At 42.1% G+C, this 26522-nt stretch overlaps 1 protein-coding gene across 1 annotated transcript in view; it reads left to right on the forward strand.

Moving 5' to 3' along the window:
• Window positions 1–26522, forward strand: part of LOC142314091 (fibrillin-2-like) — a 272627-nt gene that overhangs the window by 233390 nt on the left and 12715 nt on the right. The window contains exons 38-58 of the mRNA XM_075352444.1: window positions 1478–1603; window positions 1688–1813; window positions 2584–2733; window positions 3068–3139; window positions 9390–9515; window positions 10916–11041; window positions 11139–11264; window positions 11356–11472; window positions 11658–11786; window positions 14634–14753; window positions 14851–14976; window positions 16318–16470; window positions 18081–18146; window positions 21645–21770; window positions 22048–22167; window positions 22322–22441; window positions 23280–23411; window positions 23684–23809; window positions 24245–24451; window positions 24540–24665; window positions 24760–24882. Of these exons, the coding sequence (XP_075208559.1) occupies window positions 1478–1603; window positions 1688–1813; window positions 2584–2733; window positions 3068–3139; window positions 9390–9515; window positions 10916–11041; window positions 11139–11264; window positions 11356–11472; window positions 11658–11786; window positions 14634–14753; window positions 14851–14976; window positions 16318–16470; window positions 18081–18146; window positions 21645–21770; window positions 22048–22167; window positions 22322–22441; window positions 23280–23411; window positions 23684–23809; window positions 24245–24451; window positions 24540–24665; window positions 24760–24882 (2643 nt within the window). The remainder of the gene's footprint in view (window positions 1–1477; window positions 1604–1687; window positions 1814–2583; window positions 2734–3067; window positions 3140–9389; window positions 9516–10915; window positions 11042–11138; window positions 11265–11355; window positions 11473–11657; window positions 11787–14633; window positions 14754–14850; window positions 14977–16317; window positions 16471–18080; window positions 18147–21644; window positions 21771–22047; window positions 22168–22321; window positions 22442–23279; window positions 23412–23683; window positions 23810–24244; window positions 24452–24539; window positions 24666–24759; window positions 24883–26522) is intronic.

Genomic DNA, 26522 nt, shown 5'->3' on the forward strand with positions numbered 1-26522 from the left:
AGGTCAACAGTGCCATGTGGGCTATAAAGAAGGCTTTATATTAGTTTCCAACACATTAGTTTATAAAAATATATAAATATTTGTAAAATATTGGCAAGTATAGAATATGTAAAATAAGTTTGTATTTAGTACCCACCTTGGGCGTACTTATTTCTTGTTATGGTGTCATGCGATGTTCAGCTCCACACTCACAGGGTGCCAAGACGGCGTCAGTCTATGTTCATATTGTAGAGTCTGACAGGCAACCTGATGTCTCCTAGTTGCTCAGCCAGAGCCGGGCGTCGGCTGATTCCTTTCCATTTCTCCCCAGTCCTGCAGGAGTTAATTTCCGTGGATTGGTGTGTAGCTCCTGGAAGCTCAGGTTGCTGATTACCACCCACAGCCGTCTCCTTCTTAATTAATGAGAGGTGATACCCAGGCAGCACTCAAAATTGCAGGTGCTCGGTCACGGGATGGCACACCCAAATAATATATGAACATAAGACTGACACTCCAAAACTTGCAGTAATCTTTAGGATTAAAGGCCACTTTACACACAGAGATAAATCTGTGGCAGATCTGTGGTAGATCTGTGGTTGCAGTGAAATTGTGGACAATCAGTGCCAGGTTTGTGGCTGTGTACAAATGGAACAATATGTCCATGATTTCACTGCAACCACAGATCTGCCAAAGATTTATCTCTGCGTGTAAAGTGGCCTTTAATCCATAGAAGCACAGAACAAACAAAAAGAACGCGTTTTCGGCTAGACCTTTAGCCTTTGTCAATACCTTATCTTATTTAAGGGATGGGAGTCTGTTTCTCTGAGTTGATAATAGCTTCAGCATAGCTCCAGCGATTCCAGTCTTCTGTGGTGATCCAGTTCTTGGTGACCTATAGTTTGCTATTTTGAGTGGTGTGGAAATTCCTCTGTTGTGCATTTACTTACTTCCCTTTTTATTTATTCCCTCTGTACACATATAGTCTCTCCTTTATGTTCGAGTATGTGTGTACGAGTTTTGTTTCTCCCTTGTCCATGTCATATTTGTGGGGTTTTGTTACTGTGTTTTCCAGCTCGCCCCAAGGGTAGGAGAGAGATGAAGTAAGATCGGGGCTCAGACAGGAGTGAGAGTCATGCTGGGGGCTCAGACCTCGCTACCATCAAGCCTACCTCTGCGATAAGGGACAGAGCAGGGTCTGTAGTCTGGGGCCAGTCTAGGAGCCCCAGTGCAGTCATTTCATGGTATATGGACTGTACAGTATAATCCACTCAGTTTTGATGAAACAGGATGATCCTTATGTAGTCGATTGTAGTCTGTGGAGTAAATCAAGGGAGGGGTAATCTCACTCAGTGTCTTGAATTCCTGGCAGATGAGAAATAAAGTGCGTCCCAGCCGGAGACTAGAGCAAACATTATAAAATGCACCAGAAAAGGCACAAATACATTGATAAATATGGAACGCTGTATTTTTCAAAATATCTCATTTTTGTGTTCCACAGACATTGATGAGTGCCAAGAACTACCTGGTCTGTGTCAGGGTGGAAACTGTGTGAACACGTTCGGAAGCTTCCAGTGCGAGTGCCCACTTGGATACTATCTGAATGAAGAAACCCGCATCTGTGAAGGTGGATAGACAAACTAACAATGTTCAGGATACTTCTCATAACACCATAATGTAATGCAATTTAATTCTGTCCTCCATTTTTCAGATATTGATGAGTGCTCTGCCCACATTGGCATCTGTGGCCCCGGTACCTGCTATAATACCTTAGGGAACTACACTTGTGTTTGCCCGCCAGAGTACATGCAAGTCAATGGGGGAAACAACTGTATGGGTATGTATTATCAAAATCCACATGTTAAGCATTTCCTCTGTGCTGCTGTTGTTCTTGTTGCCTGCACACTACACCTTCATACACATAATACCATAATCTTCTCTACAAACAATATCTAGAAGTATGTGTGCTTGCTGTATGATGCTTTGGACACTATAGTCCTACCAGGTTACGGACTACTACATTACCCAAAGATTACATGCAGGTTTTTATGGGTAATTTCACTAATATGCTGAACCATTGTGTATTAGTTGTCAAAGAACAGGCTTTAAAGGAAATATGTCAGCAGGCTTTTGCTATGTAAGCTGAAGCCTGCATGCCGCAAAGGTTAACACAGAAGATTCAGAGATGCCTGTTTTGGAACAGTTGATCTGTTGTTTATTTGCTATGTTGGTTTAAGCAGCACGACAATTATCATTGCTCATACCACAAAGTCAAGTGCACGGAAATCTGGCACGCCCCCTTCTCTGATTGACACATTACTGTCAATGTACAATCTCTATTGGTGCGGGTGAGACAGCTCTCTCAGCTCTGCTACATGACCAAAGCTAAAAATTCTGATTGTGTCAGAAAGTCTGCACCAAGTAATCTAAGTAATACATGATTGGATTCAGGATCTCTTTGCCTACATTATGCTGTTCTCAGATTAATTAGGAAAAAACTGTTGACAGATTCCCTCTAAACCACACATGGAAAGCATTATCATAGATGTTAGCTCTCTCTAGCAGTCATTTATTGCTTACCTATGTAATATGTGTCCTTGAATTCAGATATGAGGAAGAGTGTGTGTTATCGTAACTACAATGACACGTGTGAGAACGAGCTGTCAACCAACATGACAAAGAAAATGTGCTGCTGCTCCTACAATATTGGCAAAGCCTGGAACAAGCCATGTGAACCGTGTCCTGTCCCTGCTAGTCGTAAGTATTAACGTTCTTACCCATAAAGCGTTTAATCTCAGGTTAAACAGAGTTTAGTGCCAATGTACATACTAGAAGTCATCCAGGTCTGTGCCTGTATAAGTGCCACTGTTGGATGACACTTACGGATTTCAATATATCAAGTCAAGTATCTGGTTCTTGTCCAGCTGGAAAATATTGGTATAGTAGAATTACTATTTGTCAGCTCGGTCATTTAGGGTGTTAAGATATTAAGATAGACTATGACTTAATAAGTGTAAAACATGATTTTATAGTCAGGACTTATTCTAAGGCTTCAGTGTTCATAAACTGAATATGATTTTTTTTTATCTAGCTGAATACCAAATTCTTTGTGGAAATCAAGCACCTGGATTTATCATCGATATCCGCACTGGCAAACCTATGGGTATGAGATCATCGTTTTTAGGGGATGGAAGACAATATTATTATTACATCTAGCAGTAGAAGCAATACTGTTATTAGTATTACTATACGTTGTGAGGTAGCATGGTCGGCTGCGCAGCAGAAGACACGGGATCCAGGCATTAAGGTTCACAGCACACGGTTTTAATGTCCAAACAAAAGTCCATAACACAATACATGTGCCTCTCCAGCAAAAAACTCAGGGAGTTCTGTTCACTCCCTCACACCTGGCACACCTGCCCTCGTTCCTGATTCTATTTAACTCTTCCTTCAGCCTGTAGGGAAACAGCATTAACCCTAGAGTGGATTTACTTTCTATCATGGAGTGAGCACAACCGGGGCGAGACATACCGGCCGTCATAGATAACCCCGGTCACAGTCTCACATACCCCCCCTCAGTTCAAGCGTGCGGGGTTGAACTCCCGCCATCAAACACGGGCCGCGGGACAAGGCATCGGCGTTGCCCTGCAACCTACCGGCCCGGTGTTCAACCGTAAACCGGAAGTTTTGCAGAGAAAGGAACCACCGGGTAACCCGGGCATTCCGTTCCTTGGCGGACCTCATCCAGACCAGTGGAGAGTGATCCGTCACCAAGCGAAACTACCGTCCCAGCAGGTAATAGCGTAGGGACTCCAAGGCCCACTTAATCGCCAGGCACTCCTTCTCCACTACGCTATAATTCCGCTCGGGAGGGGTGAGCTTCCTACTCAAGAAGGTGACGGGGTGTTCCTCCCCCTGAACCACCTGAGACAGCACTGCCCCCAGGCCGATCTCCGAGGCGTCAGTCTGTACTATGAACTCCTTCCGGAAATCAGGGTTGACCAGAACGGGCTGTCCGCACAGGACCTCCTTCAGAGCCCGGAAGGAGTCCTCGGCCTGCGGAGTCCAGCGCACCATGACGGACTTCTTGCCTTTGAGAAGGTCCGTCAAGGGGGCTGATAGTCCCGCAAAATCCTTTACAAACCTTCTGTAGTACCCCACGATACCCAGGAAGGCCCTAACCTGCTTCGTGGTCAGGGGTCTAGGCCACTTCTGGATCGCCTCAACCTTGTTAATTTGGGGCTTAATCACTCCTTGGCCTATCACGTAGCCCAAGTAGCGGGCTTCCGTGAGTCCCAATGCACATTTCTTGGGATTGGCTGTCAATCCGGCTGTTCGAAGCGCGTCCACCACCGCTTGTACCTGTTCCAAGTGGGTCTGCCAATCGGAGCTGTAAATAATGATGTCATCCAGGTACGCTGATGCATACACCTGGTGGGGTTCCAGCACTAAGTCCATCAACCTCTGGAACGTGGCCGGAGCGCCATGTAACCCAAAAGGCAAGACAACATAGTGGAAGAGACCCTCCGGCGTAACAAAAGCGGTTTTCTCCTTGGCGGACTCCGTTAGTGGCACCTGCCAGTACCCTTTGGTCAGGTCGAGCGTGGTAAAATATCGCGCCTGTCCCAGCCTATCAATCAGCTCATCCACCCGGGGCATGGGGTAGAGATCGAACTTGGATATTTCGTTCAATCTCCTAAAGTCATTGCAGAACCTTAAGGAGCCATCGGGTTTTGGTATTAGGACAATCGGACTAGCCCATTCACTCCGGGATTTTTCGATGACCCCCAGGCGTAACATTGTCTTTACTTCCTCCGATATGGCTTGTCGTCGAGCCTCCGGTACCCGGTATGACTTCAGGCGTACCTTCAGGTGGGGCTCGGTGACAATATCATGTCGTATCAGACTGGTCCTACCGGGCAGCTCGGAGAAGACATCGGGGTTCTGCTGAACCAACCGTCTGGCCTCTCGCCTCTGTTGCTTGGTGAGGGCTTCTCCAATCCTTACTTCCGGTTCGTCCTCTCCGGAGGTCGCTGGAGCCGGATGTGAACGACCCGAAGAGGAGGGAGGTGGGGAAAAAACAGCCATCAGGCTTTCCCGTTCCTGCCAAGGTTTTAATAGGTTGACATGGTATATTTGTTCAGGTTTCCGCCTACCGGGCTGCAATACTTTATAGTTAACCACCCCTACTCTTTCCTTTATCTCGTAGGGGCCTTGCCACTGAGCCAGGAATTTGCTCTCCGCCGTGGGGATCAATACCAACACCCGATCCCCAAGTTTAAAGGTCCGCACGGTGGCTTGTCTATTGTAGCGGCCGCTTTGCGCGGCCTGAGCCTCCTGTAAATGCTCCTTCACAATTGGCATGACCGCGCTTATGCGGTTCTGCATACCCAAAATGTGTTCAATCACACTTTTATGGGGGGTGGGCTCTTGTTCCCATGTTTCCTTTGCCAGGTCCAACAATCCCCGGGGATGTCGCCCGTATAACAATTCAAAAGGCGAAAACCCCGTGGATGCCTGTGGCACCTCTCGTATGGCAAACATCAAATAGGGAAGCATCATATCCCAGTCTTTCCCGTCTTTTGAAATCACCCTTCTTAGCATGGTTTTCAGGGTTTTATTGAAACGCTCGACTAAACCGTCCGTTTGAGGATGATACACAGACGTACGCAACTGCTTGATCTGGAGTAGCCGGCATAGCTCTTTGGTCACTTTAGACATGAATGGGGTCCCCTGATCCGTAAGGATCTCCTTGGGCAATCCCACCCGGCAGAACACGGCAAACAACTCCCGAGCTATAAGCTTTGCTGCAGTATGTCTGAGAGGTATCGCCTCGGGATACCGGGTGGCATAGTCAACGATCACTAGGATGTGTTGGTGCCCTCGAGCGGACTTTACGAGGGGCCCCACCAGATCCATCCCTATCCGTTCAAAAGGGACTTCTATAATGGGTAACGGTACCAACGGACTGCGAAAATGGGTCAGGGGTGCAGTAAGCTGACACTCCGGGCAGGTTTCGCAGAACCGTTTTACCTCCCCAAAGACCCCGGGCCAATAGAACCTTTGCAATATTCGCTCCTGCGTTTTCTTGACCCCTAGGTGGCCACTCATCAGGTGTTTATGAGCCAAGTCGAGGACCCGCCGGCGATGCAGCTGGGGCACCACCAACTGTTCTACCCCTACGCCCCGTATTTCATCTACCCGGTAGAGTAAATCCTGCTTAAGAGCGAAATGGGGGTACCTTACCTGGGCACCGGGCAGCTGTGCCACCCCGTCAACTACTGTCACCCGACTCCGGGCATGTATTAACGTAGGGTCCTGGAGTTGGGCTGTCCCAAACGTATCCGGGGACGCCTCCAACTCCGGGATGGGCTCGACCGTCTCAGCCTCTCCTGCCAATACCTCTAGGGGCGACCTATCGGGTTCACACTCTGTCCCTATCATGGTGACCCCTACGGCAGGTGTCCCGGATTCAGGATTGTAGGGCTCAGGTCCCGGACCGACCAATATCTGAGGGGACTTAGGGGGTCCCCTTCATAAAGTCCAAAAATAGGGCAGATCCCTTCCTAGGATCACGTCATAAGGAAGAGTGTTAAGAAGTCCCACCTCATGTTGCACCTGACCGCAAGGTGCTGTGATGGTGACAATCCCCGTGGGATAGTCGCGGCGGTCCCCATGTATGCAAACCACCCCCACGGTGCGTCCTGTGGCCTTTACTTTAGCTCTCAAGGTGGATCGCACAAGGGTCACTAAGCTTCCGGAATCCAACAATCCTGTAACCGGACATCCATTCACCTGTATTTGGCACAAGTGGGGCTCCGTCTCTGGGGAGACCAGGTCAGCGGTACACACCACCTGAGCATACATTGAACCCCGCCGGGTAACCCCACAATCCATGGGCTCCGTGGTGAGTGGACACTGGGCTTCCATATGTCCCACCCGCTGGCACCGCCAACATCTAATGGGGACGGAAACCCCCTTGACAGGTTGTCGTTTAGGGTACAGAACCTTCCGGACCTCAGGAATGGCGGCCGCGGCCTCAGACGGGACGGTAGGGGACTCTTGTACCGTTGTCAGCGGTGGGTCCTTGGCCCTAGGCTTGGAGGGGCCGGACCGACGGGCGGTACGCAAAGTCTCAGTGTCCCGTATCAAGTCCTGCGTAGCCACATGCCGCTCTACCAGGGACACTAATTGGTCCAGGGTACTCGGGTCACCCTGTCCGACCCACCGTTGAACGGTGACGGGTAAAGTGCGCACAAAACGATCCACTACTACCCTTTCCACCATTTGCGCCGGGCTCAGAGTGTCAGGCTGCAACCACTTTTTTACAAGATGCAACAAGTCATAGGCCTGGGAGCGTACGGGTTTGGCTTCCTCATAGAACGACTGATTTACCCGCTGAGCCCGTACATAGGTATTCACCCCCAACCGAGCCAGTATTTCGGCTTTCAGGGTCACATAGTCAATGGCGTCCTCGGCACAGAGGTCCAGGTACGCTTTTTGGGGTTCCCTCGTCAGATAGGGCGACAATACCTCAGCCCACTGCGGGGTCGGCAGCTTTTCCCGCTCGGCCACCCGCTCAAACACCGCCAGGAACGCTTCCACATCATCACCCGGGGTCATCTTTTGCAACGCTTGTCTCACCGCTTTCCGGACGCTGCCGTCGTCACCCGGTCCCGGGGTTGTTGCTGCCGGTCCGGCACGGATCGACTTGGCCAGGAGAACCATCTGTTCTTGGTGCCTTTTTTCCTGCAATTGCAAGGCTTGCTGCTGACGTGCATTGGCCTGCTCCATCTGTTCTTGGTGCCTTTTGTCCTGCACTTGCAAGGATTGCTGCTGACGTGCATTGGCCTGATCCATCTGTTCTTGGAGTTTTTTTTCCTGCACTTGCAAGGATTGGAGCAGGTGTGCATTGGTCTGTTGCTGCTGTGCATTAGCCTGAGCCAAATGCTTTAGTATGTCCTCCATGGCGTCGCCGGGTTTGAGCTGTAGTATAGCCGCTCGAATCCAGGACATGCGCAGCTGGGTCACCAGGGATGGATGCTACACCTCACCGGCTGTCATGCCCGCCGATTCTCCACCATATGTGAGGTAGCACGGTCGGCTGCGCAGCAGAAGACACGGGATCCAGGCATTAAGGTTCACAGCACACGGTTTTAATGTCCAAACAAAAGTCCATAACACAATACATGTGCCTCTCCAGCAAAAAACTCAGGGAGTTCTGTTCACTCCCTCACACCCGGCACACCTGCCCTCGTTCCTGATTCTATTTAACCCTTCCTTCAGCCTGTAGGGAAACAGCATTAACCCTAGAGTGGATTTACTTTCTATCATGGAGTGAGCACAACCGGGGCGAGACATACCGGCCGTCATAGATAACCCCGGTCACAGTCTCACAACGTATTATTATTAGTAGCAGTATTGTTATATATTTATTATTATTATTATTATTATTATTATTATTATTATTATTATTGGTGTTATTAGTGTTAGTATTATTATCAGTATTGTAATATGTTTATTAGTATTATTACATGTATTATTAGTAGCAGTATTTTTATATGTTTATTAGTATTATTAGTAGCAGTTGTTATAGTAGTCTCAATACTATTATTAGTATTATTATTACCATATGTATTATTAGTAGTAGTATTGTTATATATTTTATTAGTAGTATCAATAATATAATTTGCATTAGCAGTAGTAGTAATTGTAATATCAATAATATTATTAATATTAATACCATACGTATGATTAGTACTACAGTAGTATTAGTAGTATACTAGTATTATTATTACTTCATGTAATAGTAGTATTATATGTATTATTAATTGTAGTAACATTATCAATACTATTATTATGAATTTTATTATTAATAATAATAATAATAATAATAATAATAATAATATATGTATTAGTATTATTAGTGGTAATAGTAGTAGTATATGTATTAATAGTAGTATTATCATATGTATTACTACTAATAGTAGTATATGCACTATTTTTACTATTATCATATGTTGTATTTTTATTATTAATAATAATAATAATAATAATAATATTAATAATATTATAATTATTAGAAGGAGTATTATTGTCATGTTTTATAAGTAGTATTATAGTGTATTATATGAATTAGTAGTATTAGTAGCCATGAGTAATATTATCAATACTATTATTATTATTAGTAGTATTATAATATGTATTATTGCTAGTAGCAGTAATAGTATATGTATTATCATTATTACTATTATTATCAAATGTTATATTATCATTATTATTAATAGTCACTCTTTTATTCTTTTTATTTGTAGTAGTAGTATTAATTGTAACATTATTATTTGTAATGCTAGTATTATCATATTTATTATTATTATGATTATGTGTATTATTTTTATGCATTTATTATACAGATATTGATGAGTGCAGTGAAATCCCAGCCATTTGCACCAATGGAGTCTGCATAAACCAGATTGGAAGCTTCCGCTGTGAATGCCCAATGGGATTCAGCTACAATAACATTCTTCTCATCTGTGAAGGTTTGCTCGGACTCTTTCTAAGCTTTTTATTTTTCTGGACAGCTTATCAAACATCATGGACAGACAATATTTTTATTGGCACATTGTAAAACCATAATACATCATTATGATTATAAGTTACAATCAATAGCCTGTAATTGTGATATAAAGACATCAGCTGCCTTTACTGTAAACTGTGAGATGATGATACTTAAAGTCAGAATCATCTGCACAAATCAGCATCTTCTGCATCAAAAATGGAAAGGGCAAAAAGTGCTCTATTTTTACACTGTGTCCAGACATTTTTGGACGGTTGGCAACCCTAATCTATACACATTAACTCATCTGAATGTACATGGTTTATCATTGGGGTGAATGGGAAAGCAGCTGCCAGAGAGCCAAGGTGGCGCCTTATCTCCCAGAGAACAAAGGGCTTGGGCATCTAAATATACTGAAAATCATCTGTCAGGGGAGAGTCAGAAGGCTCCTATACATTAGTCTGTCAGCCAAACTCCCCGATATTGACTACATTGGCTGACTTTACTCTAACATGTATGGAGAACTTAAAAAGTAACTGTCATTTTAATTATTTTTTTCATAACTTAATATTACAACATTGGAACACATCTCATTAGAGAAATGTATTTTTTTTCTCCTCCAGGACTTATCTTTTATTCTCAAAATTCTCAACTTACAGGTAGTTCAGGGAATAGTATACATATTTTCCCATTACTGACATAGGATAGGACAGTTGGTGCCTATAAAGTTCTATGGAGGAATGTAACTATCGTCATGACAACTTGATCAGCCACTAGCTCCTCTATCCATAGTATTTTAAAAGCACCAACAGTCACCATCTTCTATCTCAGTAATGGGAAGATCTCTCTTCATGGATGATAGATTTTACTCATAAATTGAGAGCGAAAGATCAGTCCATACGGAGAAAAAAGCAGATTTGTCTGATAAGATATATTAAAAAGTTGGTTATTTTCATGTGTACTATTGATTTATAGCTAATCAGAAAGTTTGCCCTGCCTGCCAGTGAAAGGAACGTGCCCAGAAGAATAACAATAATAGATTGTGTCACGCCGCCATCCGCCCTTACCTCTATATGCCGACAATCCCCTAAACAGATGACCTTGAACATAACTGTTTGGTTAAAACATTGGTTATGCATCTGTATCCGTTGTCAGTCTGGGAATAATAAAGCATCACATCTATACATTCCCTTGGAGAATTATTTGTGCCGATGTTAATATTCATTACTATTGATTTATGTTATAAAAACTAAAATGTAACATCACTATCTACTTGCTTTATTCGTACAAGCAGAAACCATTTTAATTTGCATAGTATTACGGAAATGTTTACCGCCATCCACTATGAGTATGAACGTTTTGATTTTCTTTGGCCGGGGACAGATATTGACGAGTGCAGCAGTGGGGAGAACCTATGCCAGATCAATGCAGATTGCATTAACATCCCGGGCTCATACCGCTGCGAATGTTCCAGTGGGTACAAGCTGTCCCCCAGTGGTGCTTGTGTTGGTTAGTATATATTCACATACACACTATTTACTGTACATTTTACAAAATGTTAATATCTTATCCTAACGATATGTAAAAATGTCCTCTTTTTCTGCAGGTCGTAACGAATGTAATGAAATTCCCAATGTCTGCAGCCATGGAACCTGCGTGGACACAACTGGAAGCTACATATGTATCTGTCACAATGGCTTCAAAGCGAGTGCTGACCAAACCATGTGCATGGGTGAGGGACTTCTGTCTTTTATAGTGTTTCCAAGTGTTTTTATGTGTTTCCCATGGATTGATCATGAGTTTTATGCATTTCTACATTTTAGACATTGATGAGTGCGACCGTCAGCCTTGCGGCAATGGTACCTGCAAGAACACTGTTGGATCCTATAACTGCCTTTGCTTCCCTGGCTTTGAACTAACGCACAACAACGACTGCATGGGTAAGGCGACACTTCAGCAATGTAAGGGTTAATTATTCATAAAAAAATACTTATCCAATTGTTTTGGATATTGAGTTTGCAAAAAAAAACAAAACAGGGTGTATTGTTATGTAACTCCACCACTAGATGGCAGCAGTGTCCTTTTGTTTTAATACTGACCCACCATTGGATCTTTACCCTTGCAGACATAGATGAGTGCTTCTCTCTTGCGGGACAAGTTTGCAGAAATGGTCAATGCATCAACAATGTCGGTTCCTTCCAATGTCTCTGCCAGGAAGGCTATGAGATAACTCCTGACGGAAAGAACTGTGTGGGTAAGTGTCTGGACAAATCCTATATGCACTAAAAGCTTTCACATCACATTTCTTCACTTTCCAAATGATGAACATGATGAACTCTAGGCTATGTAATAGCTAAACAGATTAATGCCAAGGTGGGGGGTATAATATAGTGTATTTAAAAAAAACTATCACTATATAAATATATTAAATACACCCCTACTCCAATAAATAGGCTATTCATATAAATATAAAACCGACAAGAAAAACAGCCAAAATCCAATAAAATATATATTCCTTTATTAATAATGTATTTAAAACAGCAATTTATATGCAAGGTTAATGATGACAGGAGGGACCCACAACACAGTACAATTATGTATAAAAATAAATAAGAAATGTAATTACATGAAAAGGCCACCAGATGGCAGCAAGAGCCCAAAGCAGGCGAGCACACATGAAAAAATGCCACAGAATAAATAAATATATATATAAAGTGCAAATGCTATAAATTATACATAAAGTGCACAACAGTAATAATAAAGTGTATAATAGTGAAAAAGTGCACTATAATTAGTAGTACTATGGCAGACAGTTCCATGTGAGGTCACATGCAAAGAGCATCAAGATAGCTACCTGGGGTAAATCCACAATGCTAAGTCAAAGTTGGACTATATAAAAGTGCAATGTGCAAGCAAACAAATGTAAATACCTCCCCGCCTCTGGATGACGTCCTCGGTCGGATGACGGCTTCCTTTCCCTCACCCGCGCATGCGCCCTATAGTGATTGCGGTGGGGATTGCCCTAAACAGCTGATAGGCTGTTCATTGTTTAAAAGGAGACTACACCAGCTGTCTCAATACACATTCCCCTGACGAAGGTACGCCGAAACACGTGTAGGGTGGTTTGGAGGCTCCCTATACACGGTCCACATGGCTTCAGGTATATCCATTTAATTCAATGTATTTACATTTGTTTGCTTGCACATTGCACTTTTATATAGTCCAACTTTGACTTAGCATTGTGGATTTACCCCAGGTGGCTATCTTAATGCTCTTTGCATGTGACCTCACATGGAACTGTCTGCCATAGTACTACTAATTATAGTGCACTTTTTCACTATTATACACTTTATTATTACTGTTGTGCACTTTATGTATAATTTATAGCATTTGCACTTTATATATATATATATATATATATTTATTCTGTGGCATTTTTCCATGTGTGCTCGCCTGCTTTGGGCTCTTGCTGCCATCTGGTGGCCTTTTCATGTAATTACATTTCTTATTTATTTTTATACATAATTGTACTGTGTTGTGGGTCCCTCCTGTCATCATTAACCTTGCATATAAATTGCTGTTTTAATTACATTATTAATAAAGGAATATATATTTTATTGGATTTTGGCTGTTTTTCTTGTCGGTTTTATAGGCTATGTAATAGTCACAGCTAAAGGGCATTACTTTACATACCCTAACTTACAATGATGTGCCTGTCACTTCACATTGTTTAGACACCAAAATGATCCATTAAAAGTATTAATGAAAATGCCACCATAATGGAGACACAGACACAGAGACACATCTTCAGGATTCGCAGCGGAAAACCTGATGTGTTGGCAGGAAGAACGTTGAATAAAATATGATTTTTTGTTTATATATATATATATATATATAATTTTATATATAATATATATATATATATATACAGTATATATATAAAAGCAATGAGTGCATGAGAATCTCATTCTTTTTGCATCAACAGTAAAATGCTGTGTCTTTCATGACAAAACAAAACACACAAAAATGTGACCATTGCCTATAGGTCGCTTTACACGCTGCGACATCACTCAAGCGATCTCGTTGGGGTCACGGAATTTGTGACGCACATCTGGTCGCTTTAGCGATGTCTTTGCGTGTGACACCTATGAGCAATTTTGAATCGTCGCAAAAACGGTCAAAATCGCTCATCGGTGACATGCCCCCCTATTCTCGAATATCGCTGCTGCTCGGTGTACGAAGTAGTTTGTCGCTCCTGCGGCAGCACACATCGCCATGTGTGACACCGCAGGAACGAGGAACCTCACCTTACCTGCGGAAGCCCGCAATGAGGAAGGAAGAAGGTGGGCAGGATGTTACATCCCTCTCATCTCTGCCCCTCCGCTTCTATTGGGCGGCGGTTCGGTGACGCTGCTGTGACATCGCTGTGACGCCAAAGGAACCGCCCACTTAGAAAGGAGGCGGTTCGCCGGTCACAGCGACGTCGCCGGACAGGTAAGTAGTGTGACGGGTCCGCGTGATGTTGTTCGCCACGGGCAGTGATTTGCCTGTGTCGTACAACCGATGGGGGCGGGTATGCACGCTAGCAATATCGGTCACGATATCGCAGCGTGTAAAGCGGCCTTAAGCCTATAATAATGAATACATAGTACCCTACAACAACATTCATGACAGTGCTTCCTGTGCCTTATTTTACACATTGGACCTTAATCTGAGGACTTGTTTACCTTTTCTAGTAGAAAGGCCCTCTACAGATCTCTTCATTTTCATATTCCATATGTCCATCTGTCACTCCATAGATTGATCTTGCAGGATGATGAAGGATTGTCAATAAAGAGATATTAGTAGGAATCTTAAAAAAATTAAAAATATTTTAATTTTAAGATTAACGGGACCATAGTCTCAAATATTATGTATAAAATTTGTGCATACAGTCCAATGGTTTACAGAGTACAGACATGTTGCTAAATAACGGAGGACAATAACTATGTATTTACAAGTTGAAAATCCCAGAATATGTGAAGTTTCACCTTATCACTTGGCATAAAATGTTGTAGAGGATGTTGGTGTAAGCCATGTCCATTTTCTGCATTGTTTTCAGATATAAATGAGTGCATCAGCTTGCCTGGAACCTGTGCTCCTGGCACCTGCCAGAATCTGGAAGGGTCTTTCCGCTGCATTTGTCCTCCAGGATATGCTGTACAAAATGACAACTGTATTGGTAAGTACATAATACAGAAATATACCATGACATGGGGTGTGTGATATGATAGAATGGATAGTAACGAACTCTTGCTTTCTAAATCTGTCTCCTCCAGACATTAATGAATGTGATGATGAGCCAAACATCTGCCTCTTTGGGTCTTGCACTAACACCCCTGGAAGCTTCCAATGCGTATGTCCTCCAGGATTTGTCCTTTCAGACAATGGCCGTCGTTGCTTTGGTAAGTCCTCTTACATATTGCATACTGGGTTGTCCAGCCAAAACTAAAATTTTACCTGTGGCTTGGTATATTAAAAAACAGCAATACTCACCTACCGGCATTTACGTGGCCGCTCCATGGTCTGTTTTTACACCGGAAGGGACACATTACCAAGACTGCTGCTACTTGTGATTGGCTGTCACAGTTAGGTGACTTCAGCAGCGCGTCATCACTGATGTCACTGATGATATGCTGCTGAATTCCCTGAGTTTCTAGCCAATCACAGGCCACTGTGGTTCTGCTGTTGCTTGAAAGGTGATGTCCCACTTCTGGTGTTAACACAGATTTGGAGCAGGCTGTTCAGGATTTTGGAAAGTGCCAATACGTGTATATAGCTTTATTTGTTGTTTTTTTTAATATTCTAGGCCACCGGTAAAATAATAATTTCGCCTAGACAACCCCTTTAAATTTATTGTATAAATAGTGTGCAGTAAGCTCCTATACTTCCTCTTGTATTTGCAATCACAGACATAAGGTTATATTTTAAATATTTGTTTGGATCTCGGTTCAGAGCTTTCTGCATCAGAAAAATAAAGCTACGGCTCTATAAAGATTTAGTAAGAAATTAATGGCTTAGCATAGGCTAAGTCACAGAAAATGGTGACGTAGCAGCGACGTCGTTGTCGCCGTCGCTGTGTGGGACGCCACCTTTAGACATCGGATCACAGATATGAAGGTATCATTTTATTTGACTACTACTGTGGCATATTCAATATTTGTAAATATAATATGAAAATTGTAAATATAATTTAAATTTAAAATAATATACTTTTGTATAATTAATAATAATGAATAATATTGTATTAATAATTAGTAAGAATATGTAATGCTATTAATAAGTATTAATAATTATACTTTATTATTTATTATTATTGTTATCATATTTTGCAACTTCACACATGAAAAAATTGTAAAGATTACAATATGTATGTAATGTAATAACTTTTATATTATTAATATTATTATTGTTATTACTACTATTGCTAATAATATAATAATAATAATAATAATAATAATAATATAGTAGTGATAATGTAGAAGTTATAGTGCATTACATAGATTTTGCAGTCATTTCTCTTTATGTATGAAGTCCCAACATATATTTATAGATGTTGCAATATATATAGATGTTGCAATATAATGGATGTTACAGTTCTTGTAATATAAAGAATATACTTATATATTACTTGTCTTATTTTATATTTTCCATAGATTATCATAACATGTCATATAGCAATTCTACCTTTCAAACCTGCTTGAATGTAAAAAAAAAGTTACTGAGCTATCTGTGTTTCTTACCAGACACCCGTCAAAGTTTCTGCTTTACTCGATTTGATAATGGCAAATGCTCCGTTCCTAAAGCGTTTAACACCACAAAAGCAAGGTGCTGTTGCAGCACGATGCCCGGTGAAGGCTGGGGTGATCCTTGTGAGCTGTGCCCACAAGAATCTAGTGGTAAGGAGAATGTAAAGACATTAAACATCATTGAACTTATTGAAATTTTTGGAATTATTCAACCAGAATGTGTCTCAAATCTTATGTTACCCTATGTCACTATAAGCTAGTACCAATACTTACATTTAAATGAATTGCTAACCAAGTTATGTAGAAGATCAGTAATATTCTGGGTTCACCAATAGTCCAAGTGTAACATGGAATTGGGCAGTAGCTGTGGGCAAGGTAGTTGTCTCTTATTCCCTGACATATTACATGAAGATGGGGGTGGCTGGGTGTGTGGACTGTGGGGGTGCTACGCCCTTGCAGACAGCATGATGCCGGTGACTTCGGCTGGCAAGGACTGGATGTCGAACAGTTCAATGAGAGAGACCACTGCTCAAAGATAAGCTTTTTACTAAACAATAACTTGGTGGGGATTATGTACAGTAGATCGCAGGTTCACAGAATGTTTCTTTCATGATACAGCGAATTCCACACACAGTCTCAATTCCTTTTTTTTTTTTTTTATTTTCTTGAACTCTGTTTCCACTGATTTGCCTGCCTGCACCACAACCCAGCTCGATACTACAGTGCAGTTAGTGAAAGTCCTATTCTCAACCCACGGTCACATGTCTTCTTCCCTCTTAAAGAAATTAGTTTGCCAATATGGCTGGTCCTTACTTTCTCTATTTCTGACGCCCAGGGAACTCTCTTCATCTCACATTCTCTGTTCTATCCTGGCCTATTGCCTTTCTGAGTTATAAACTTGGGGCTATGTGCTAGGCGTCCTGTCCCAGGACCCCTCTGCAGTAGACCACTCTGTCCTTCTGTCAGATTTTCTTCCCCTTTACTCAGGCTCACACTATCCACTGTCTCGGTCTCCTCTCATGTCAGAGACACCCACGTCATGCAGCTCTGCTCACTTGTGAGACCATGGGTCTGCTTTTACTGCACATTGTGCCCTATCTAACCTAACCAGAAACTGTCTCTGTCCCTTCAGTTTGGCCCCTCCCACTCTGGGCTAGTTCCAACATTAACCCTAACTCTCCCTACTGTTAGGCAACATACAACCAATCACTAATAATGCATGTCACAATACACGTCATAACAATACTTGTGTTTTCAAGGGGGAAGGTGGGCAGTATGTCCATCTTCTTACACAAGCAATGATCTTTACTTTAACAGGCATATACTAGTAGTATACTAGGAGTAGCTTAAAGTGAATGTATTATTTAAAATAATTAGTGTTTAAATAAAGTTTGCGTATTACGCTCTATATTATACAGTCTCTTTTATAAAGCCGGAGGCACATAGTGCAGAATTACACCACTGACAACACATTATGGACACAGCATGCCTCCTTTTGCTCCCTGCACAGATTATAGATGATGCCATCAGCAATCTCCCATAGGAGTCAATAGGTCATTTTTCTGACTGAAATTTTCTATGTCCCTCTGTCTAATCTAATACAAATCTCTAAACTGCGGTTCACACCACAGAGGAACAGTTTAAGGTGACTGCCCCATAGTAGAAATTAAAATAATAGTCTCTTTAACAGTGATTATATATCTAATGATAACATCATCTCTTAATGATGATAAATGATTTCTGTCCATTTTATCTTACAGTGGCTTTCCAGGAACTCTGTCCTTATGGTCATGGCTCAATACAAGACAGAACGGACACCAGAGAAGGTAAGCAATTACTGCAAGCACAGTATTACATACATAGCTGCCATATTCTTTGGTATTAAACTACAGTTTTGCTTTCATATCCGGCTCTTCCATTATTACGTTGATTGGGGTATAAGATTTTGCTCACTGTCTTAGTTCTCAAGCAGACGCCTGTGTTTTAGGTTCGTGCTCTATCCATATTTTTCACCCATACAGCACAAACCCAATATAATCTATGCTGCTATTCATATTTCCATGTTTTTTCACTGACCATATATCCTTGCAAAAATCATGGAGCCATTGCCGTTTTTTTCCAGCAGCTTGGATGAAAAATGACAATACAGGTTTGTGAAAATCATGGACAGCATATGAATAGTATCAGTGGACTGTCTGTGTGCTGTTCTTAACATTGCAAAGTATGAGAAGATTTGTAATTTAAAAACATCGATGACACTGATGGTAAAAACTAACACACAGACCATACACTGATGACACACTGACCAAACACTAATGAAACATTGAGCAAACACTGAGAATACACTAACCAAACATTGATGAAACATGAACCAAACACTGATGACACACAGACCAAACACTGATGACACTGACGAGACATCAATGACACACTGATCAGGCATTGATGACACACTGATAAGACACAGATGACACACTAATCAGAGACTGATGACACTCTGACTAGACACCGATGACACACTGAACAGACACTGATTACACACTGAACAGATACTAATGACACATTGATCAAACCCTGAGGACACACTGATGAAACACTGAGGAGACACTGACCAAACACTGTTGACACACTAAGGGATACTTTGCACACTACGTCATCGCAAGCCGATGCTGCGATGCCGAGTGCGATAGCCCCCCCCTGTCGCAGCAGCGATATGTGGTGATAAATATGCATTACCAAAATACACGTACAATGCCGTGCCATGTTCTCAATATGGATAAAGCCATATACAGAAAATATAAGAAAAAAGAAGAGAAAACTGTACAACGACTTATTTGCAAAAATAGTTAAATTTTATTGTAACCATAGAAATATAAGAAAAATATACACAGTTAAAAAACAGAGACAGATGGTGAATACCAACAGATGGCGCCCTCACCTCACAGTAGGTACTTGTCAATGCACTATAAATCGCACAGCACATAGACGGTTGTAAAAGCCAAATCCTATGAGCAAATAAGTGCTGAGGCATCAGAAAATGCCCTGTACAATTTATCCCAACATAATTTAATAGTGCATGTGAACAGGGCACTGAGAAAGTACAAGGTGCAAACCAGACATACCTAATGCGAGATGGGAGCCCAGATCCCCGACCTATAGGTTTCGGTGTGACTCCTTCTTCCGGGGGATATGTGGTGATAGCTGGCGTAGCGAAAATTATCGCTACGCCAGCTTTACATGCACTCATCTTGCCCTGTGACGTCGCTCTGGCCAGCGACCCGCCTCCTTATTAAGGGGGCGGGCCGTGCGGCGTCATAGCGACGTCACACGGCAGGCGGCCAATAGGAGTGGAGATGAGCAGGAAGTAAACATCCCGCCCACCTCCTTCCTTCCGCATATCCAACGGGAGCCGCGGTGACGCCGGTAGGAGATGTTCCTCGCTCCTGCGACTTCACACACAGCGATGTGTGCTGCCGCAGGAGAGAGGAACAACATCGGACCGTCGCGTCGGCATAATTATGGAATTCGCCGACGCTGCACCGATGATACGATTAGGATGCTTTTGCGCTCATTAATCGTATCATCTAGGATTTACACACTACGATGTCGAGAGCGACGCAGGAAGTGCGTCACTTTCGACATGACCCCACCGACATTGCACCTGCGATGTCGTCGTGTGCAAAGTACCCCTAAGACCAAATACCAATGATACACTGACCAAACATTGATGAAACAAGAACAAAACACTGATGACACTGTGAACAAACACTGGTGACACACTCACCAAACACTGATGACACATTGACTAAAGATTGATGAAACACTGGCCAAACACTGATGACACTTCGAACAAACACTGATGATACACGGATCCAAAACACTAATGACACACTGACCAAATATTGATGACACAATGACCAAACACTGATGACACACTGACCAAACACTGATGACACACTGACCAAACACTCATGACACATCGACCAAACACTAATGACACACTGACCAAACATTGATAACACACTGACCAAACACTGATAAATTAATTTTTTTCCAATACTGTTTGGTCCAGTAAGGCTTCCTAACATGATTTTAAGTCCTCGTTTCCACTTGCGCTTCCCTTCCAATGCAAGAGCATCGAAAGCGATAGGCTAAAGACCCTCAACCCAGGCTCTGCTGCGAGTGTGCGCCGAGCGTCATGCAACTGTGATCCAATCTTGCAATAGAATCCCAGCTGCGGAGAAGGCGAGTGCACTTTCTCCCTGTTCTCCACAGCCATATATCACATTGCCCTGAGATGACATCTGATTGGAAATATTCAGCTTCTGAAAGCCACACCAATATCAGAAGGTTGTGGCTGTTCATACAAATGTAGCCTAAGGGTAGTCTCACTAAACGATGTACCAGCGTTTCCGATCACAATACGACCTGATCAGGATCGCTGGTGTGTCGCTACAGAGTCGCTAGTGAGCTGTCAAACAGTCAGATCTCACCAGCGACCAGCGACTCGTGTAACGATGTTGCGCTTGGTAACCAGGTTAAATATCGGGTAACTAAGCAAAGCACTTTGCTTGGTTACCCGATTTTTACCCTGGTTACCAGCGTACACCGCTTACAGGCTGCCAGCGCTGGTTCACTGTATACATAGCTAGGATACACATCGGGTTACTAAGCAAAGCGCTTTGCTTAGTTACCTGATATTTACACTGGTTACCAGCGTACACTGCTTACACAGAGTCGATGCTCGTTGGTCTCCCGCCGTCAAACACATCGATGTGTGTTGCATAGCGGAAGACCAACGAGCAAAAAATGAACCAGAACAGTGTGTAACGAACAGCGATTTCACAGCAGGGGCCAGGTCGCTGCTTAGTGTCATACACAGAGAGATCGCTGATGAGGTCACTGGTACGTCACAAAACCTGTGACTCAGCGGTGATCTCGCTATGTGAGAAGTACCCCTAAGGGACAACATTTATCATTATGGAGAGTGCCAAGCCATCATAAGAAGACTTAGGGGCACTTTTCACATAGCGAGATCGCTAGCGAGACAGTCCATTAAATGCTCCTCTGGGAAAGTAAAAATTTAAATAGTCTCTTGAGCTATTTACATACAAGCTACATATTCACAGGTAACAACGTAAGTCATCAATCAAAGGGAGAGCAGCTTTTTGTTAGTGGATATCTAACTGGTTCATAGAGAAGTGCTAAAAGGAATATCATAGTATACAATGATTTATTCATTTTTCTGGTAAAAAGATTAAACCTCTACAAAGAAAATGTTTTATAAAAATAATTTATAACCTGTACCTCTGCCCTTTGCTTAGATGTCAATGAATGTGCTGAGAGTCCTGGAATTTGTGTCAATGGGATCTGCATTAATACTGATAGCTCTTTCCGCTGTGAATGTCCATTTGGATATAACCTTGACTTTACAGGCGTTAATTGCGTAGGTGAGTACATTAAAAATATCTCTGCTATAAAAGATATGGTTCAAATGGTGCAAACCATGGCTTAGTTGAGACCATTTTGTAGTAAGGTTATATAAATAGTATAGATTGAGTTTGGTAAGATTGAATTATTTGCAAATAAGTTAATGGTAAGAGTTGGAAAGTTAATGCTAAGAGTTTGAAAGCAACACTGTTCTGCTGAGAGCTACTACTATGGAGATGTTATGTAGAATGGACTGAACACTTGTAAGACACAGAATATCTCTATCTTACTTTGCAGACACGGATGAGTGCTCTATCGGAAACCCTTGTGGCAATGGAACATGCACTAATGTGGTTGGAGGATTTGAATGCGCCTGCGATGAAGGTTTTGAACCTGGATCGATGATGACATGTGAAGGTAATTTTATTGTTGTTCGTAGAGTTTTGTTAAGATCAAACCTGTTATTAAATAATAAGAACTAGAATTAAAGACAATGGGGATTTTTTTTTTAATTTTTATGTACCTTATATTGTACTGTTCACCAATACACACTTTTCTTATTGTTTTTCAGACATTAATGAGTGCACAAATCCTCTTCTGTGTGCTTTCCGCTGTATAAATACTTATGGATCCTATGAATGCACCTGTCCTTCGGGCTACACCCTAAGAGAGGATCGCCGGATGTGCAAAGGTATCTCCAGCAACATTTGAGCCACATATTTTATTACATTAGTTGATGAAACATTATCCTATTCATGCATATTCTGTCAATGTAAAAAAGTCCACCATTCAAAGCGTAGGACAGGCGGAAGCTGCAGAAAATGTCTCTCGATCTGAGGACCCAACATTTCAGTTATTTACATGGTCAGCCAATTGATGTCAATGAGCACAGTGTAATTCTTCATTCTTCCTGTGAGGGTGCTGTAGAGAAATTGTATGTTTAGTAATGAGCTCCCCCACAGGTTACTGCTAATTGATGGGGATCCTGGCAGCAGGACACACAGTGATCAGTTTATCATTGGAGAACGCATTTAACAAAAGGGGATGGTTGAAAGACCCATTCATGCATAATCTCATAGGGTTATACTCGTTATTCTGTATGAACATGCAATAGAAAAAGTAAGACAGACTACATATTGGGGTAAAACAAGCAAATTTTCAATTTACCTCCTATCAAAAATCCTCTGTGTTGTCAAAAATGGAGCGATTTTTTTATTTTATTGTTTAATCCTCGCTCTCTAGATTACCAGTCACTGCTGATAAACTGGCTATGAGTGGTGATTTACAGACTCTTTTCAACAGAGCTGATCTAAAGTTGGCCAGATTGATGAAACACATGGTCCAATTAGCTCTGATGTCCTCAGATGCTGCCAGCTGTCAATCTTCAGGAGCACACGGCCCCCCGGAAAGCCACGAGGCTTGAGAGAGGTGCGCTCCTGAAGATGAAACTTGAGAACAATGCTAATTTCAGTTTAGTCCACAATTATTAAAGACAAAAATTGTATAAGAGCCTACACTTTGCTTTGCAGATCTGGATGAATGTGCAGAAGGTCTACATGACTGTGAATCCAAAGGCATGATGTGCAAGAACCTCATTGGTACATTTATGTGTATTTGCCCACCTGGCATGCAGAGACGTCCTGATGGCGAGGGATGCATGGGTGAGTCCCAGCTATTAAAACAATTGCAAACTAAGCCGGAGTTTATCTTCCACTTAACACGCCTGTGTGTGCACAAAGGTCTGCCTGTATGTAGCCACATATTTATTTTTTGTTTGTTTAGCGCAAATAATGTTATCATGTTGCTAATTAATTGGATTTGTGTTTACTTTCTACTTCATGTATCCTATTGAACACATGCCAAGTCAAAGATTTACTCTTCCGCCATAAAAATGTTTATCCATTTATGTTTCCTCCAATCGTTATTTAACCAGACGAAAACGAATGCCGTACAAAGCCTGGTATTTGCTCCAATGGGCGCTGTGTGAATACCATTGGAAGTTACAGATGTGATTGTAATGACGGTTTCCAGGTTAGCGCCTCTGGAACAGAATGTATTGGTAAGTAATATCATGTTATTACCTACGTATAAACTTTACGTATTTGCAGTAATATTTAGTATGATTTGTTACTTTGTGCCAAATACTTGGTGTCATGTCTTACACCCCATTTTATTAGTGTTTTAGACCATTTTTTTGCTACACTCAACAAGGGGTCATGACCTTGACGGAAAAGGGTCTGGGCTATTTGAAAGGAGGTGTGGCTTGATGGGCGACACTGTGTGCAAATTATTGGCGCTCAGCAAGGGAACCAATAGCTAATGTACATTTAGACTAGACAATGTAAAGATACATCAAATTTATCATCCAGCATGGATTATTATATCTACCCCATTATTTATAGTACATGTTAATAGCCAGTAATACATGTATGCCTGTAAAATTATGTTCATTAGATTTAGTATGCAAATAATAATGGTTATTTTCCATGTCTAGACACCCGTCAAGGATCTTGTTTCACTGAAGTTCTACAGACAATGTGCCAGCTTTCATCTACTAATCGCAATATGGTTACCAAATCTGAGTGCTGCTGTAACGGAGGTCGCGGGTGGGGCAACCAATGTGAATTGTGTCCCCTTCCGGGAACTACAGCTTACAAGAAGATGTGCCCACATGGTCCTGGCTTCACCACAGATGGAAGAGGTATAGACAATGATTATTAAGAACTAATTAGTAATTTAAAGTTTTAATATGGTTTTTCATTATTCAATTAATCCACTTCTTTCTTTAGACATTGATGAATGCAGAGTGCTACCTAACCTATGCAAAAATGGTCAGTGTATAAACACTATTGGGTCTTTCCGCTGTCATTGCAATTTGGGCTACACCACAGACTTCACAGGGACCACATGTGTGGGTAAGTCATATCGTCATTGGAGGGAACATAAATATATGATATCTATCTGGTATAGTATATATTGTCACATATAATCACATGTCTTTATGTACAGATCTTGATGAATGTGCCCAGTCTCCCAAACCATGCAACTTTATATGTAAGAATACAGAGGGCAGCTACCAGTGCTCATGTCCTAGAGGATACATTCTGCAAGAAGATGGCAAGACATGTAAAGGTAATGGAAACATTCTACCGCATACTCTAACATGCTGGCTGATGCAGATTAATACTAATAGCAGTGATCACATATACTCTTACCTTGTGGTAAATTAATATAACTTTATTTGACTAGTTTGGTAGACAGCGCATCGGCATAACTATAAATGACACATGCCAGGTAACCTTACTGCAGAATTTATATGGGGATTCAGGAGCTGCAGGTTACTTATCTGGTGTAAGTTGTGCAGTGGATCTGGTCTTCAGCCTCTTGATAATCAAGGCTTTGGTCGCAGGGTGGCTTTTTGGCATGTTGTCACAGGTCAAGTTGCAGTTCAAGTGAAGGTCTGGGGTGCTGGGTTTCTTTCTATACACACCCACTAATTAACCGATCATTTAGTGAGCACAGGTGAGGATGTAAACTAGGATTGGGTGCATTATATGACAAGGCGACAAAACTTTTGTCTTGCCAAAATCTGATCTTTCCGTGTTCATTAAATGATCAATATTTCAGCTTTGCAGCAACTTTATTTTCATAACCTAAACCAAATTTGGGAGTGTTTCAGCTTTCAAAAGAGTAATTTATGAAACCAACGGATAAATTTAAAGTCAGGGTATGAGCTTTTATTTACATAACATGGATAAGCGACAGAACTTTTGTCAGGGACTGTATTACAACTTATGGAGGAGACGAGGAGTGAGGAGCATGACTGTCGTAAACTTTCTGACAAGTCATCTTCAGAGCTGATTTTACTTCCGGCACCTTAGGACTGCTGTATAAAATCCTCCATGTTTCTAATCTATATGTACTAAAAATGAATGAACTGTTTAAAATGCAAGACAAAAGTCATATAATGGGCAGATATAGTGTTATTCCTCATGTACACAGACAGGACAAATTATTCTGAAAAGTTACTAGAAAGAACACTAGAAATGTGTGCACCGTGCGTTTTTCGCGGCGTTTTTGCGCGTTTTTCGGGTGCGTTTTTGGGCTTAAAACTGCATGACCTTGCTTCCCCGGCAAAGTCTATGAGTTTTCATTTTTGCTGTCTGCACACAACTTTTTTTTTAAGCTGCGTTTTTGAGCTTAAAAAAAAAATGGACATGTCAATTCTTTCCTGCATTGTTCTGCGTTTTCCCCCCATGCAATGCATTGGAAAAACGCAGAAAAACGCAGAGATCAAAAACGCACCAAACCGCGGTAAAAACGCATGCATTTTTATAGGTGCGTTTTTTGCTCGTTTTTGCCTCGGGTGCGCTTTTATGCGTTTTTGTGCGTTTTTAGCAGACAAAAACGCAGCGTGAAAAAAACTCAGCGTGCACACATAGCCTGAAGCTCTTTTCCTGCAGATGCAGAAATCGCCAATCTATCCATTATTGGTGTTATAAAGCCACAGTTGCCTATAGGCTGCTTTACATGCAGCGACTTCGCTAGTGAAGTCGCTAGCGAAAGCACTCGTCCCCGTCGTTTGTGTGTCACGGGCAAATCGCTGCCCGTGGCGAACAATATCGCCGGTACACGTCACACATACTTACCTTCCTACCAACGTCGCTGTGGCCACCGAACAACCTCTTTCTTAAGGGGGGGGTTTGTTCGGTGTCACAGCGACGTCACACAGCGGGCCACCAATAGAAGCGGAGGGGCGGAGAGCAGCCGCA

Source organism: Anomaloglossus baeobatrachus, chromosome 1, assembly GCF_048569485.1.
Source record: "Anomaloglossus baeobatrachus isolate aAnoBae1 chromosome 1, aAnoBae1.hap1, whole genome shotgun sequence".
Lineage (NCBI taxonomy): Eukaryota > Metazoa > Chordata > Amphibia > Anura > Aromobatidae > Anomaloglossus > Anomaloglossus baeobatrachus.